The sequence below is a fragment of the Dendropsophus ebraccatus genome, chromosome 1 (genome assembly GCF_027789765.1).
Source record: "Dendropsophus ebraccatus isolate aDenEbr1 chromosome 1, aDenEbr1.pat, whole genome shotgun sequence".
In the NCBI taxonomy this organism is placed as follows: domain Eukaryota; kingdom Metazoa; phylum Chordata; class Amphibia; order Anura; family Hylidae; genus Dendropsophus; species Dendropsophus ebraccatus.
The window spans coordinates 202,553,263-202,570,757 of NC_091454.1; the positions used below are offsets into that span (position 1 = coordinate 202,553,263).

Consider the following 17,495-nt stretch of genomic DNA (forward strand, 5'->3'; position numbering starts at 1 on the left):
ATGCAAATCAGGAAAAAGCGATGCCCGGGCGTCTCATGTGACCCGACTGCCCCGTGATGCATCACATGACCGGGGAGTGTAAATATTTAACTTGGGCTGTTTATTCTGGGAACCTGCCTTTACCCTAATTGGTGATAATGGAGCCCAATAAGATTTAAGTGCGGATTAACCGAGGAAATGGCTGGGAGGTTTTCTGCTAATTTCATTGTTTTCAAGGGTAATAGGACCATAATTGTAGAGTTCTGGACACACTGGAGACTTTATCTGCAGCTGCAGCTGGGGAAAGTGCGGTCTGATGAGTGCGGACAGTGTGCCGGAGAAACCTGCAGAGGGCATAAAAAAAATTATATATATTTATATTCTATATTCTTAGGAATCTGTACTGTATCCTGCTCTATTCCTATTCTATTACTGGAAAAATAGGTTTGCTTTGTTTCCAAAAACAGCGCCACTCCTGTGCAGTGGCAGTGTGGGGTACTACAGCTTAGAATCTGAGTGGTGCTGTTTTAGCCAACCATTTTCCCCCCTGATATTGGATAACCCCTTTAAGAGTGTTGTTCTGTTAGTAAGTACGCTATATGCATTGCCATGTTTTCTGTGAACCTCATGACCTAGGTATAAATAACGTGATAATTCAGGAACCACCCATACCTTCAAGTATGCAATTATGCCCTGGGGAATACGGATAGGTAACAGAGCACGGCAGCAGAACGCAGCGTCCCAAAGGGAGGGCGGGAGATACAGACAGGATGAGAATGTAAGTGACGGGGCATTCTCTGGCACTGTGATGGCTGGCACCATGTGGGTATGTGACATGCACAGACTGGCAGTGTAATAATACACTGGAGATAAGCATATCCGGTGTGGGGGTAGATTTGCAGTATTAAATGTACCCATTAGATTGGGGTATTTATATATGGCTATAGGATATAGCAGGGGCACAGAAAGAATAACAGCTATATACAGTATATATATATATAACTATTCTGTATAATAACTTTTGTGTTTGTGAGCTGCAGGGATGATAATAGGAGCAGCCATTACCTGCAGGATATTACAGGAACACGGAAGTGATTGGTATCAAAGAGACTGCTGTTCATGCCATGTTCTTATATACAAGTACCCACACAGGGGGGCTTTTTCTGCTGGCAATATTCTATGTTTCTATGTGATATAGTACACATATAAGGCGGGCACCACATCCAATGATACCGGAGTGCTAGTCCTATCCAGACCCAAAGACTACTATAGTATACAAAAAAAGAAAAAGATCCAGAAAAACAAGGTCTGCACCTCCACAATGTAGTAAATATACTTTATTTAAATCAGCTCCAAAAAGACACAAGATTAAAAACCTTAAAAACACACAAATGGTCCTAACACTGGCCCCAATAAGGCACAGTGAGAAACTGGTCCACCCCACATGATAATACAGAGACAGCAATGAAATATGATAAATAATTATAATATAGTGCAAAGAGAAAGTTTACATACATATCAATCTGACCCTATAATTAAGTGCCACAAAGTGCAAGTGCATATAGAAGGAATATGACAAATCGATGTCCTGAAAAAAGAAAGAAAGAAATATGCAAAAAAGTGAAAAAACACCAATAAAGAATTAAATAAGTAAATAATATATATAATGACAATTGCTGTCTCACGGGTGGATCAGGTAGATTAACCCCACGCGTTCCGTCACGTGGACTTCTGTATTATCATGTGGGGTGGACCAGTTTCTCACTGTGCCTTATTGGGGCCAGTGTTAGGACCATTTGTGTGTTTTTTAGGTTTTTAATCTTGTGTCTTTTTGGAGCTGATTTAAATAAGTATATTTACTACATTGTGGAGGTGCAGACCTTGTTTTTCTGGATCTTTTTCTTTTTTTGTATTCTATGTGATATAGAACTTTATTTAACATTTCAGCCTCGCAGATAAAGGAAAGGATTTTACAGATTTTTTCTTTACCTAACTGGTATGATTTTTTTTTTTTTTTTATGCCCATCCATCCATTATATCATATATATATATATATATAATATATATATATATATATATATATATATATATATATATATGACATGGCACTGACCTATGTGGCATTACAATCACAATAGTTACATATGACCCTATTCAGCACATCCTATAATGAATATTCAGACCCTCATAACAAATAGACCAACAACTAGACCTCCTTTTTTTCTATAGATTGTAGCTAAACCATTTATGCAGACTCCAAATTCCCATCTTTACAGACTCTAGACCAGATTGTACATCTAAACTGACACCAGCCCAGACCCCTTGTATAAAAACCCCATGCCAGACCATCTATACAGACCCTAGACCAGACCAATAATCTGTACAGACCCAAGACCAACCCTATAAGTATGCTAGACGCTAGACCAGTCCTTACCAACTATACAGGTCATAGATCAGACCCACCATCTATAGACACCCCACCACACTCCATATCTATACAGACCCTAGACCTGATCCCACATCTGTACAGACATTAAAAAACGCCACCCCATGTTTACAGATTCTAGACCAGATTCGGTGTATATATAGAGACCCTAGACTAGACCCCCTCCCCATCTATACAGACAACAGACCAGACCCCACATGTATACAGACCCTAGACCAGACCCCACATCTATACAGACCCTAGACCAGACCCCACATGTATAGAGACCCTAGACTAGACCCCACATCTATACAGACACTAGACCAAGACCCCACAAGTATACAGACCAGACCAACTCATCTGTAAAGACCCTAGACCAGACCCCACATGAATACAGACCCTAGACCAGACCCCACATGTATGCAGACCCTAGACCAGACCCCACATGTATGCAGACCCTAGACCAGACCCCACATGTATGCAGACCCTAGACCAGACCCCACATGTATACAGACCCTGGAATAGACTCAACATCTATACAGACACCAGACCAGACCCCACATGTATACAGACCCAAGACAAGATCCCACATCTATACAGACACTAGACCAGACCCCACATGTATACAGACTAGACCAACTCATCTATAAAGACCCTAGACCAGACCCCACATGTATACAGACCCTAGACCAGACCTACTCATCAATAAAGACCCTACAGAGACAAATCCTGTCCACAAAGATTTTTTTTATTTTTATTTATTTCTACTCAGACCTCCCCATAATAATTCAGCCTCCGACCAACCTATGGCCCACGCATTGTGGCCGCATTGTATATTCCTGCCACAGTGATAGGGATATATAGCCTAGTACAGCGCTGTCCACAGTCCTGGTGTCCTGACACCAGAACCTGATTTAACACCAGGGCTGAGGGCATGCCAGCATGGCACTTTCTTCTAACAAAGGGGTAGGGAACCCTGGCTCTCCAGCTGTTGCAAAACTACAACTCCCATCATCAGGGGCGGATTAAATTTACCATAGGCCCCGGGCTGTTCACAAAGCCTGCCCCCCCCCCCCCCCCCCCACCCCACTGTAACTATGGAAGCACTAGCCTGGTGTTCATAGTACAGGATAGATAATGTCATAATGTCCTGATTTGTGCAAAATTGCCATAAAAAACTGTGATTTTTTGCAAATCATGGCAGAAGTGTAGCCAGGAGACAGTACACCATTGAAAGTATAAGTCTTTTTGGGTGGTCATGGGCCCCCCAGGAGCTCAGGGCCCCGGGCTGCCGCCCAAAACACCCCTATTATAATCCACTACTGCCCATCATGCCTGAAGCTTTAGCTTTGACTGTCCAGGCAAGATGGGAGTTGTAGTTTTGCAACAACTGGAGAACCAAGGTTCCCTACCCCTGTTCTAACATATTTCAGCAGTGTTCCGGAGGAGACTTGATGACTCCTCCACAAGTACGGGAGGTCTTTACTTTTTCAGGGGGTCTCCTGAAGATTCTGGTAGGTAAGTATGATAATACAGCAAGTCGTGTATGCAGACATGTTGCTGTGTATATAGACGTATTACTGTATGCAATATCTGTAACAGGTGAATGTATCATGCCCCAGTATCGGCACATCTGCCACCTCTGCACCCCCTATAGCAGTTTATACTCTTCTAGATGCTGTAATGATATCCCTCCATCCATGCACACAAACCACAACAGTATACGCATTATACATCTAATAGTTCTAGACACCCCTTTCCTTCCATAGACGTCAGCATAGTAAATAGAGAACATACTGTTCACTTAGCAGCAGCCAGATTCTCAGCCCCCATCTATTACCCAATGGTGCCTGCAGGTGGCGCTCAAGACTTTCCCTTCCAGTTAAAATAGAATTCCTCCCCTTCATTGGAAACACATATTCACATACATATACACACACCTCCCTGCTGGGAAATGAGGAATCGCAACCTGCGCCCATCACAGCTATAGACACTCTCAGAATGACAGAGGACTATAGAGGCTGCAGCCGGATTCACCGAGACACCTGCATGCACTGATACCCAGGATGCACGACACACACACACAACGTGACACATGCTGATAATGTGACATAACAGGCACGCCGTCCTAGGTAGACGCTGCCATCCCATTCACCAACATAGCCACTAGATCTATTCTTAGATCTGCAAGGGCAAACCTATTTATAGCAAATAGACGCTCATACACATACACATCTGTGCATGCAGGCATAGATGCGGACGGGCACACATAGATGGATACATGCACACACCAGCACCGTATATGTATATTTATAGCTAGGCACATATACCCATAGCCTTGGCCTGTCGACTTCCGATCTGCAGAGAGGATGCGCGGGTGACAACATGGCTGCCATGTATGGGACAAGCCTTACTGGGACCGGGTGTAGTATAACTGTGTGTGTGTGATGTGGGTGAATGCTGGGTTATATGGGGATTTATTGTGATCTTATATTATTGTACGGTATATATGCCCTACCCCCCCTTGGCGCGTGATTTTTCTTCTTTGGCGCTGTGGTTTCTAGGCTCCCGAACTTTGATCCTGAGTCTTAAGAATGTGACCTGATTCTTAGTACAGTCTAAATGGGGGCGAGAAAGTTATTATTTTTTAACCAGGCTGGTGCCCTGGAGACACGGGATTCTGCAGCCGGCTATGACCTGGTTTTCTCGGCTGCTCCAATGCTTTTCATTCTTGGAAACGCTGAGCTTGAAATTATTTTCTTTATTTAATCCGTAGCCTCGATAAGGAGTTGGTGGCATAATTTCATATGTTCCTGCCTGCTGTACTGCAGATGAAGCAAGCTGGGTTGATCTTTGTCACTTTTACAGGTTTACCTGCAGTCCTATGTAAATTATCTGGTAGTATACTGTAATGCTGCAGCACTATGTAAATCATTTGGTAGTATAATACTGTAATACTGCCGCCTGCCCCGACCATCATAGAAATGCAAACTTTGCTTCCCTCATTCATATCATGACAGGTTTTGCAAACTCATCTCTTCTTCATCTGACCAACTTGTTACTGCTACATATGACCAACTCAGCTCTGCTACATCTGTACACTATTCCTTTTTATTGCGTCCTAACAGATGTTTAGGCATATGGAGGCGTTGACTTAGCATTCTGAGCATTTTGTAGTAATCGCAGCAATAAACCGAGATTTGACTTCATCGGGGAACTGGATCCGTATATGATTTTACTGCGTGTTTCTGTGTGAGGCCGTGTTCACACTGCGTCTATGTCTCTGATTCAGTACGTTTAACGTGTGGTCAACCACACTTTTGTGTACATAGAAACTGTATATGTTACAATCTGTTTGGCTTTTATATAAGACAAGGGGAAATGGATTGTGCTTACAGCGGCATCCATGTATAGCATCTGTTAAAGTATACGCTTTTGTGCGCTTCACTCTCTGTTTCAACGCTCAATACAACTTGTAGCAGGAGATGGGTTCTATAGGCTTACGGGGCATTCACACGTTCCACAATTAAAGTCTATGCATGGACAATGTGCTATGGACCGGAATTCAGAACTCTTGGCATCAAGCTCTGAAACCAGTTTTAGGCCATGTTCACATGGTGTAAGAAACCGGCTGTTCCGTGACCCGTCCTGGTCACGGAGCAGCCGGTCTCTGAAAGGATCATCCCGGCCGGTACTGCAGCCGGTACTGACGCAGAGTTCAGATCCGGGCTCATCGGCACACGCCCGCATCAGAACTCACCACAGCACATTATGGAGCATACGGCCGCAGCCGCTCGCTCCATAGTTTGCACTGACAGGGTTTTCTACGGCCGCTATTGACTGAATAGCGCCCGCAGAAAACTGACATGTCAGTTCTTTGCGGCGGCGCTATGTGTATACGCTCCGGCCGGGATCCCATAGAGGGCAAGGCAACGTATGGTTTTTCTACAAAGTGCGGCCGTTGTTGCCGATTGCAACAACGGACGTACTTTTATGAAAACATACGCTGTGTGAACATAGCCTTAAACTGTTTTGGAGCTCCTGACATCATCATGAATAATAATGATGATGATGTTGGGCGTTCCAAAGTCCTTTCAGTAGCGCATAGTCCGTATATATGGACCATGAATGGACCGTGTGAATGACCCCCTTACAATGGAGCTCGTCTCTTGGTTCAAGCAATCAGCTGGGGAGCTAAAGAGGTACTCCTGAAACTCCCAAATAAATAAATAAATAAATATATATATAATATATAAAGTTATAGCAAAAACCTCCCCCCTCCCCTACGCCAACACAAAGCACTGTATATATGTATAATATGTGTGTGTGTATAATACATACACACATACAGTGTATGTTCTGTTCCTTTGTGATGTTCCTGGCTGCAGCCACAAGAGTGACTGGCAGAGCAGAGAGCCAATGGCTGCTTGCTATGACAGTCCACTGTATGTACCTATAAGGGCCCATTAAGAGTCCTTATGGTTAAATACATTGGTGCAGGAGCAGCCTACCTTCTGCTTAACCCCTTATATACTGCATGTAAGTGACCTAAATTTCAGAACTTAGAGTGATATCTGCTTAACTGCTCATGCACTGATAACCCCTAACCTCTGCATAGAGCCATTTTCCTTTCGCAGCTGGAGAACAGAGGTCAGAGGTTATCAGAGCAATGAAGCAGAGATCTCTGTCTTCTGCTTGTTAACCCTTTTTTTGTGTTGCAGCATGTAAGTAAACACTGGGTCAATTACACACTGCAGTACATAAGGGGTACATAACCACGACCGATAAAAACTTTGGACATCAGTTAAAGGGGTATTACAGACACAAGTTTCTTTATCCCCGAAAAAAAAAAAAAAAAACATATTAAAGACTATGGGGGAGATTTATCAAAGGGTCTAAAATTTAGACTGGTGCAAACTGGCCGTAGCAACCAATCACAGCTCAGCTTTTAGCTCTGGTGAAAGAAAAGAGGAGCTGTGATTGGTTGCTGTGGGCAGTTTGCACCAGTCTAAATTTTACACCTTTTAATAAATCTCCCCCTATCTGCTTAAAAAAGAGACATTAAAATCCTGGTGTGTTATACAAGCAAAAAAGCAAAAAAAAATCCTGAGGGAGGCCTAAGGGTTCTGAGAGAAGAAGGATTAGAGGCCATTTTATATTAGGAAGCCTAATAACATCATTGCTGGATTATACCCTGGGAGCTGAGTAATAACGCAGAGGGCTGGGCCTGGCAGAGCTGCGCTGTGATAACAATCAATAACCATTAGATTATTATATTGTGTTACCAGAAGTGGCGACATCAGGGAGGCACAATATCACATTTCATTGTTATGGGTGTTGGTCCAAACATGGCCTCCTCCAGCGTGTCTAGGAAATGCCTGTGTATAACTGATCCTGTAATGTCCCCCATACCACTCAGAGGACTTTGTAAGGTTAGACAAGTGATGGTGATTCCTTAATGTGTAGTTCTACACCACGGGCAGAAGCAGAACTTCTGCAAATTCTATATTGGGGCCCCAAGCCCCAGTATAATACTGGTTCCATCTTTTGTGATGCTATTGGACCCCTGAGGTACTAGGGCCCGAGTGTGACTGATACATCTGCACCCCAATAGCTAGACCCCTGAATTGTGCTGCATTTGTGCTGTATTATACTTTAGCAGTAAATGTGCAACTACGTACTATACAGGTCTCATATATCAGAGCTATGTAATATACAGGCTTTATACAGTATATCACGGTTTTGTACTATACAGGCCTCATATATCAGAGCTATGTAATATACAGGCCTCATCTATCACAGTTATGTACTGTACAGGCCTCATATATCATAAGGCTATATTCACACAACATATCTTTTCGCAAAAGTACGGCCGTTGTTGCAGTCGGCAACAACGGCCGTACTTTTTACGGAAAGATACGTTGCCCAATCTTCTATGGAATCCCGGCCGGAGCGTATACACATAGTATACACTCCGGCTAGGATCTCTCATGACGCCGTAGAAAACTGACATGTAGAAAACCCTGTCAGTGCACACTATGGAGCGACCGGCTCCAGCTGTACGCTCCATAGTGTGCAGTGAAGAGTTCTGATGCGGGCGCGCACAGATGCGCCCGCATCAGAACTCTGAGGCTGCAAAGATCATTTGGCTGGTACTGCAGTGCCGGCCGGGATGATCTTTTCAGAGACCGGCTGTTCCGTGACTCCGGGTCACGGAACAGCCTCTTACTTTGTGTGACCATAGCCTAATGGTGACAGTGATTTCTGGTCCATGTAGCTGTCCTTGTGGGCACAACCAGTGTAGTGGCATCTGAACAACTGGGATTAAATGCCCATACGCATCTGAGGAATTAGCGCTGATTTAGCGAGAGAAGTGTTCTGTCTGCAATCAGATCTGGTGGAACTCCGTGCAAATTCATTTTTTATTTAATCAGATACATTAATTCTTTCCACAGAATCCATGGAATCTGCTCTAAATTTCTGCAAGCATTCTGCACTGAAAAATTTCAGAGCAGAAACTTACTGCTCAATTTATTTCAATAGCATGCTGCCAGAGGAATCCACCAGAAGAATTGACATCTCACGGAAATTCCACTGTGTTAACTGCAGAGCGCAAATTCCATTGAACTCAATGGAATTTGGCTCTGCACTATATTTTCAGGCGGAATTTTCAGTGAGGATCCAGCGCTGAAATTGTGCGCTGATTCCTCAGTGTGAACTGGCCCTAAGGACCAGTTCACACAGAGTAAAACTGGCTGAATTCCACAGTGGAACACTCCGCCACAAAATCCCGCCAGCCTCCATGACATACAGGCAGAGGCGCGCAAGCCCTCCCATAGACTGCTTGTATGACACAGAGGCTGGTGGGATTCCACAGTGGAGAGTTCCACTGCGGAATTCCGCCAGTTTTACTCCTTGTGAACTGGCCCTAAGTGTGCAAAGACGCTACCACGCTCATTTGGCTACAGCTTATCCTCCCTAAAATAAAAAGATTGGGCATGTGAAATCCAGCATTGTCCTGTCCTACATGAGGCATTCAGCGGTCGCCATACACATCAGATGCCTGGGTAGTCTAATTCTTTTTTTGTGGAAAGGTCCCAATGAGGATCTGAAAAACATGGACGCCCTAGGAATTGACAGGTCCTATTGTGTCCGCAATTGCAGACAGTATTTGGACCTGAAAATCTGATTGTGTGAAGGAGGCCTACCAGCATTTTATTAATGTCTCGATTTCTCCATTGTATCTGTGATAACATAACACAGGAAAGTGTTAAAGTTGATGTAACTTTATAATGCTATTAACAAGGAATTATCATACCAAAGATTATCGTACACCGCCGCCGCTATGAGGACGGGGCCAACTCAGGTCAGCTCCACCCTGGGGTGCATGGTGTGATGGCTGCTGAGAGGTATGGCCTAGTGCTGTTCTCCCTTGGTTTACTGTGGTAGCGTCTGCTGCATTGGGATCAGATCCAGTTCAGCCTCATCTATATTAAGTCCATGTTCTCCCCCCGCTGTATACGGTTAGATTTATTGGCTCGCTTGATTGTTTTTTTGTTGTTGTTACTGAAAGTGAAATTTATTCTGCAGTTGCACTAGGCCAATGCTAACAGATGAAAAAGCACCATGATAGTATGAAGGTCTGACACCATAATTTAGCTTTTTCCTCCTACCCCCAAAATGCAGATCCCAGCTGCTGGACACTGATATGGATTATGAGCGTCCCAATGTTGAGACGATAAAATGTGTGGTGGTCGGAGACAACGCCGTCGGGAAGACTCGCCTGATCTGTGCACGGGCTTGTAATGCCACCCTGACCCAGTACCAGCTTCTCGCCACACATGTGCCAACCGTCTGGGCCATCGATCAGTACCGCGTGTGCCAAGAGGTGAGTAGTCACATATGTGTATACACAAGAGGGGCATGGGAGCTGTAAGGCAACAGAGGGCCCATAGTGAACTTGTAGTATTAGAATAATTTAATCCAGTGTGTTTTTTTTCTGCCTTTTTTATTCTCTTCCCTGTTCACTGATCACAGATCATTAACCATGATATCAATACATTTTATATGCATGATGTGTGACACAGGAAATTACATAGTAATGTCCACTGGGCCATGGGACAAGAGTGAATGCATTCTCAGACCCATCCGTGAACAGTCTCTGTTTTAAGCCTAATATATATATATATATATATATATATATATATATATATATATATATATATGTATGTATATTACACATACATACTGTTCTCTTCCGATAGCCTTCTGTCCTGTTGCAGAACATCTCTCTTCTCGTAGGTGCTTGAGCGCTCTCGTGATGTTGTAGATGATGTCAGTGTGTCATTGAGGCTTTGGGACACTTTTGGAGACCACCATAAAGACAGACGATTTGCATATGGAAGGTATGACATGGTTCATTTAGTAATGTGATAACTGTAAGCCACTTTAAAGGCAACCAGTTTTTTTGTTTGTCCTGACACATTTTAAATAAAAAATGAAAAAAGTTCTACCGTTTTGTTTCCACAGCACCTAAGCAGATTGTGCGTGCCCATGGTAACGGACAACAAATTATGTGCTGTCTGATCCTGATTCATAATTCATATTTCTTAATTTCTTTTTTAGTAGTATTTTTTTACTTGTCTCTGTCTTCCTTCTGCTCTAGAATCGCTTCATTTCATCGGCTCAGCTGGGAGATGGGGGCAAAACTGCTGTGAAGCCCCGCCTAGATGACACTTTCCACCAATGAAATGAAGCGAGAGTAAGGGGGTGGGGTGACAGTATTGCTTTAATTATTTGTATTCATTTAGTAGATTAGCATACGGTAGAGGACAGGATAAATTGTAACTCAATTTTAGGTTCAGACTACAAAGGGGTTTGTTTGTAGTCTGTTACTATGGCTATATGTTTTCCCTGTAACCACTTTTTCATCAGTATGACATAATGGTGGTAATATTGGAAAGCTGTCAGTATAATACAAAGCTGGGCTAATATTACCACATTTGGAGCCACTGATACTTAGCCAGGGAGTGCAACGCGCTCCTACGATCTCTTCCCAGCTATATCTTCTGATCACAGCCAGTTAAGCAGTGAAACCTGCTGTGATCAATAACGTGACTTCTCTGATGACAGGTTACAGGTACTCCTTAAAAGAAATTAACTTGAAATGTCCTAAAATGATTACAGGTATTACTGGCAATGCTTCTAGATATGACCATAAGGACCTAGTGGTAGTTCCATTTTCAGCCTTTATCTATGCCGATTATGGAACCAGTGTAGCTTGCAATGCTAAGCTGTTTATACAACTTCCAATAAGGGGGTACTTTTTTTCCGTTTATATCAACTGGTGTCAGAGGGTTATATAGTCTTCCATTATTTACCAGCTGCTGTATGTCCTGCAGGAATTGGTGTATTCTCTCCAGTCTGACACAGTGCTCTCTGCTGCCACCTCTGTCCGTGTCAGGAACTGTGCAGACCAGCAGCAGTTCCTGTCATGGACAGAGGTGGCAGCAGAGAGCACAGTGTCAAACTGGAAAGAGAACAGCACTTTCTGCAGGACATTCAGCAGGTGGTAAATACTGGAAGACTGGAAATTTTACACAAACAGCATAACCTGAGCCCACCTTGCTGTTTCCTATGCTCATACTTTCTCGCACTTGTCTTTCATAGGTCAGATGTGGTCGTTCTCTGTTTTTCCATTGCGAACCCAAATTCCCTGCAGCATGTCCAAACTATGTGGTACCCGGAGATAAAGCACTTCTGCCCCCGAGCACCTGTCATTCTGGTTGGATGCCAACTGGACCTTCGTTACGCAGATCTGGAAGCAGTGAACCGTGCCCGACGCCCCCTGGCCAGGTTGTTTTTAAGTTATTCCTTACTAGAAATAGAAACCTCTAAGAATATGCTGTCCAGGGTTTATGAGCTGCCCGAGGTTATTTGTAATCACATCATATAACCTATGTAATTTCAGTGCCCATCCATCAGCGAGCGGGCACGACGGGTGACATTAGCTGAACAACTGCCTAATGCTGCCCAACAACCATCATCGCTGAGCTCTTGTCTTACACCTGTCCGATCTTAAATGTCAGGTCATAGCTGCTATACTGAGCGGAGAATGTAGAACGGCCTGGCTGTACTGTCTATTCTCAGCATAGCTACAGAAGGATAAATTGCTAGAAATAAAAACTTATAAATAACAAAAATGTATATTTCCAGGCTGCCGGGTTCCTTAGTCTTGCAATCTGTATATTAACAGTGCAAGAAACTAAGATTTATACATTACATCCCATCAGGAGCAGAAAGATGACATCACAGAACAGGCACCAGTGTTACCCAACGGACTGTACTGACTTTTAATGGGGTCTATAGCGTCCAGTCATGGTGTATATCATTCAGATGGAAAGTATAGCTCTGCGTGCAGAACAGATCCTCCAGCACAGATGTGGACATAACCTTAAAGGGGTCATCCAATGTTAGAAAAACATGGCCACTTTCTGCAGAGACCGCACGGCTCTTGTCTCCAGTTTGGGTGGAGTTTTGCAGCTCAGTTCCATTGAAGTGAATAGAGCTTAAAGGGCAACTCCAGCAAACCGTTCGTATTAGAAAGTGACAGCGATTTGTAATTTACTTCTGTTGAAAAAAACTCAAGTCTTCCAGTACTTATCAACTGCTGTATGTAATAGACATACACATAGATAGGCAGGACATACAGCAGCTGATAAGTACTAGAAGAGACTTGAGATTTTTTTAGTAGAAGTAAATTACAAATCTCTGGCACTTTCTGACACCAGTTGATTTGAAAAAAATCTCTGGAAGTGGCCATTGGTTTTCTAACACTGGATAACCTCTTTAGGGTGCCCTCATACATGCTTTTTGTTTGGTGTTTTTTCAGCCAAAATACTAAAAACATCACAATAAAACGCCAATGCAGCACATGGCGATTTTTTTTTTTTTTTTTTTTTTTTCCATGCCGGTTTTTTTTTCTAGCATTTTTGACTTTGTTTAAATGATCTTTTTTTGTGGTTTAGGTGTTTTTGTGCGCTGTCCTTTTTTTCCCCTCTGCCATCACATGACCTTGCTGCTGGGCCACAAAAAGTGACAAAAACTCCAAAAACAAAAATGCTGTATGCACAGCAATGGCGTTTTTTGAGACTGAGTCTCAAAAATGCCAGAATGGAGAGAAAAACGCCACCCACAAAAAAACACCATGTGTGAGGCTGGCGTTTTTTTTGTGTGTGTGTTTTTCTGAGATTTTAAGGCAGTGTGAAGCCAGCCGTAATGCGAATGTCCCTTTTACATAAGCCAATGGGGGGGGGGGTTTAATGAACAATCTTTTCTCTCCATGATAAGGGGGTGGTCTTTTTTAAAAAGTTTCGCTGTATGTGTATGTGGGTGCTGCAGTGGAGTTGGTCTCTACTTTTTAGGTGGAGTTATTTGTTCTGATAACTATTTAATTCTTCTTCAGGCCAATACGTCCCCAGGAGATTCTTCCTCCTGAGAAAGGTCGGGAAGTAGCCAAAGAACTTGGCATTCCATATTATGAAACCAGCGTGGTGGCGCAATGCGGCATCAAGGAAGTGTTTGACAATGCAATCCGCTCAGCGCTCATATCTCGCCGCCATCTACAGTTCTGGAAGTCACACTTGAGAAGCGTGCGCAAACCTCTCCCACAAGCCCCTTTCCTTCCTCCCCGGCCCCCTCCGCCAGTTATCATAGTGCCTGATCCTCCTGCTCAGAGTGAAGATCACCCTGGACACCTTTTAGAGGAAGCATCCTGTGCCGACGTGGTGCTGGTGGTCCAAGAAAGGATTCGTATCTATGCCCACCGCATCTACCTCTCCACTGCTTCCTCCAAATTCTGTGACCTCTTCCTGATGGAGGACGGAGATCCACCAGCCAGGGATCCCCTTCTACGTGCCTCTAGCTTTGACGCTTGTGAGGGCTCGGGGGAAACGGAGGGAGGAGGAATGAGAACCTCGGCCAGTGATGGGACTTTGGGGAGGGAAGGTGATAGAGATTTGTCGGCGTGGAGCAGGGCCTTTGAAAGTATACGAAGTGGAGTTCTGGAGGAGCCCCCTGGATACAGGGCCCGAAGGGTGACGGTGGTAAAGATGGACAGCTCGGTCAGGTCCGGGCCATTCAGAGCTGTGCTGAAATATTTATACACTGGCCGACTGGACGAAAGAGAGCCTGAGCTGATGGAGGTGGCCCACATCGCTGAGCTTTTGGAGGTCTTTGACTTGCGTATGATGGTGGCAAATATCCTGAATCGAGAAGCCTTCATGAACCAAGAGATCACTAGAGCTTTCCACGTCAGAAGGAGCAACCGTATCAAGGAATGTCTAGCCAAAGGGATCTTCTCTGGTGAGCGTTGCCTCATTGGTTTTTATGGTTCAACCATATACATATAAATAGACTTTACTGCCAAACCAATGGCACAGCCAGCCTGGGAGGTATCCATATACCCTGTACATAAATGTCACATATTTTATAGGTCCTATTCACATCTGCATTATACTTTTACACCAAGAATAGTATCATCTGCTATGCCACTTTGTTGTAAAAAGTACCAAAATCCCAGTTGTAACATGACCCGTGACTTATTCATTGGAATCTGCACGGGTTTCGTGAAATCTGAGAATGTTCTTTATTACAGCCATAAATATTAAAATACGTCTGTATTTCCGCCACAAAAAAATTGTTGTGTGAACATAGCCTTAAAGCAGGGATAGGGAACCTTCAGCCCTCTAGCTATTGCAAAACTACAATTCCCATCATGCCTGGACAGCCAACGCTTTGCTTTGGCTGTCCAGGCATGATGGGGATTGTAGTTTTGCAACAGCTGGAGGTCCGAAGTTTCCCATCCTTGTCTTAGAGGGACATAACCTTAAAGCCTTTCTTGCAAAAACAGTGCCACCCCTTGTCCTCAGGTCAGTTGTGGTATTAGTGACAAAACCCACATCTACACGAAGGACAATAGAGGCGCTGTTTCTGGAAGAAGGGGGCCATGTTCTTCTGAGCCTGTTTTTCATCAGATATCTTTTTCCTATTCCTTTTACATCTGTTTTCATCTCTTTTTAGATGTCACTTTTGTTTTGGATGACGGAAGTATAAAGGCCCATAAACCTCTGCTGATCTCTGGTTGTGACTGGATGGCAGCCATGTTTGGGGGACCCTTTTTGGAAAGCAGCACTTCTGAGGTGAGTCACTGTGCCGTAGGACTTTATCTAATTTCATCAAAGTTTTTATTTTTGACGGTCTTCAGCAGACTTTTGGTGTAGCTCATATGAGGTCCCTTAGGTTGGATTTCTTCAGTCATGGATCGTCTGAAGACCCAAGTGTTCAGCACAGTCGGCAAAGAACAATGGGGGAGATTTATCAAACATGGTGTAAAGTGAAACTGGCTCAGTTGCCCCTAGCAACCAATCAGATTCCACCTTTCATTCCTCACAGACTCTTTGGAAAATGAAAGGTGGAATCTGATTGGTTGCTAGGGGCAACTGAGCCGGTTTCACTTTACACCATGTTTGATAAATCTCCCCTAATGTGTTCTTTATACTGTTCATGTTATTGTCCATTGTGTCACTGGTGGGATTACTGGTGTGAATGATCCCATGATCAACCTTGTTCTGACCATATCCATCCTTGCAGGATGTCTCTATGGACCCAACACCAACCCAGCCCTACTACTAGAAAATAAAGGCTATAATTTGGTTAGGGAACATCTATGTCCTCCTCCTCCTCCATCTTTTATCCTCCCAGCATGTAGAAACGGGCCACCTATCTATTACCAAGGAATTCATCATGACACCTGACACATTATAATTCACACAGTTATGGTGTCCCCTCCCTAGTTATGGCTATTTTTGGCTTACGTATGTATGGGTTGCATTCAGATTATATAATTGACATGTATGGTAGTTACACAGTTCACCACACTGATGGGGTAAAGATGACATTACCAGGATGATGATGATGGAGATGGGAGCGTACCTGTATACTTATGGAGATATATGTGGATATGAACAAGCCCGGATTTTTATGAACCCTTTCATTATACTAGATGCACACTCCTCCAGCTCTGCTATAACCATACCTTGTCCAAAATTCAGCCCTTTATTAAAGATTAGACTTTACAAGTGACCACTATGGTGTCAGTATCAAACAGTTCTTTAAAGGGAATCTGTCACTAGGTTTATGCTGCCTTAAATGAGGGCAGCATAAACTAGTGATATAAATGCTGAACAGATCGGTGTATTACTTACATCATTCTGTTTTGTCGTTCTTCTAATATGCAGGAGACTAGTATTCTTGCCACACCCCTCCCCCGCCCTCCAGCTGCTGCTTGACAGTTGACTGCCTATACACAGCATGGATAGATAACTGCCAATCAGCAGCTGGTGGGCGGAGTTTTTCTGCTTCTCATGAATATCCAGGACTACTGAGCACACGCACATAATGGAGAGGACTACTTATTGTCAGGTCTACAGCTACTCAACACTGTGATTTCAAACCACAGTTTCACATAGCCCACTATTGTTCCTCAATATTAATCACTTCCCTTTAAAACACGGACGACTGATATGTTTATTTTATGTACACATTAAGGTTATACTAGCTAGACATTGGAAATCTCTTATAGTCCCAGATATACAAGAACTCATCGATTATCTAAATAATACTTATCATTATGAAAAGATCATCGCCTAGGGTTCGGGTTCTGTAGAACGGTTTTACCAGACCTGGGGTTGTTGGAGTGTGCCCACATTGTGTAAAGAATTATACTAAGTTCCCCTATCATTGCTTATCAGATATGCTAACCTTCAACTTTGACCTAATAACATACTTACCTGATGCAATATTATATTTGTACTGTTTATACTGGGAAAAAAATTAGAAAAATTTCTAGTAAAAAATTATTGAACAAGCACTACTTATTGTCCATGTTATTCAGGAGGATATCTCTGGATCAGCTGCACAGAATAATGTAAGTGATCCATCATTCTGTTCAGCTTCTCTGTCACTAGTTTATGCTACCCTGAGATAGGACAGCCTAAACCTACTGACAGAATCTCTTTAACCTAACAGGTTT

General features: G+C 43.4%; 1 protein-coding gene and 1 long non-coding RNA gene across 6 annotated transcripts in view; one reads left to right on the forward strand and one right to left on the reverse strand.

The window, feature by feature from the left end:
- Positions 1-17,495, forward strand: part of RHOBTB2 (Rho related BTB domain containing 2) — a 38,889-nt gene that overhangs the window by 18,581 nt on the left and 2,813 nt on the right. For 4 of the 5 annotated variants that reach the window (XM_069965149.1, XM_069965063.1, XM_069964979.1 and 1 more), the window contains 5 exons: positions 10,091-10,292; positions 10,706-10,809; positions 12,074-12,259; positions 13,869-14,767; positions 15,485-15,603. In XM_069965149.1, coding sequence (XP_069821250.1) covers positions 10,091-10,292; positions 10,706-10,809; positions 12,074-12,259; positions 13,869-14,767; positions 15,485-15,603 — 1,510 coding nt within the window. Of the gene's footprint in view, positions 1-4,340; positions 4,801-10,090; positions 10,293-10,705; positions 10,810-12,073; positions 12,260-13,868; positions 14,768-15,484; positions 15,604-17,495 lie in introns of those variants that run through there. The other variant, XM_069965236.1, reaches the window with a different exon arrangement.
- On the reverse strand, positions 80-16,742 carry LOC138767329 (uncharacterized). Its single transcript, XR_011358794.1, has 2 exons — positions 16,669-16,742; positions 80-323 (listed from the first exon to the last, which is right to left on the reverse strand). It is a non-coding gene; the product is annotated as an uncharacterized lncRNA (long non-coding RNA).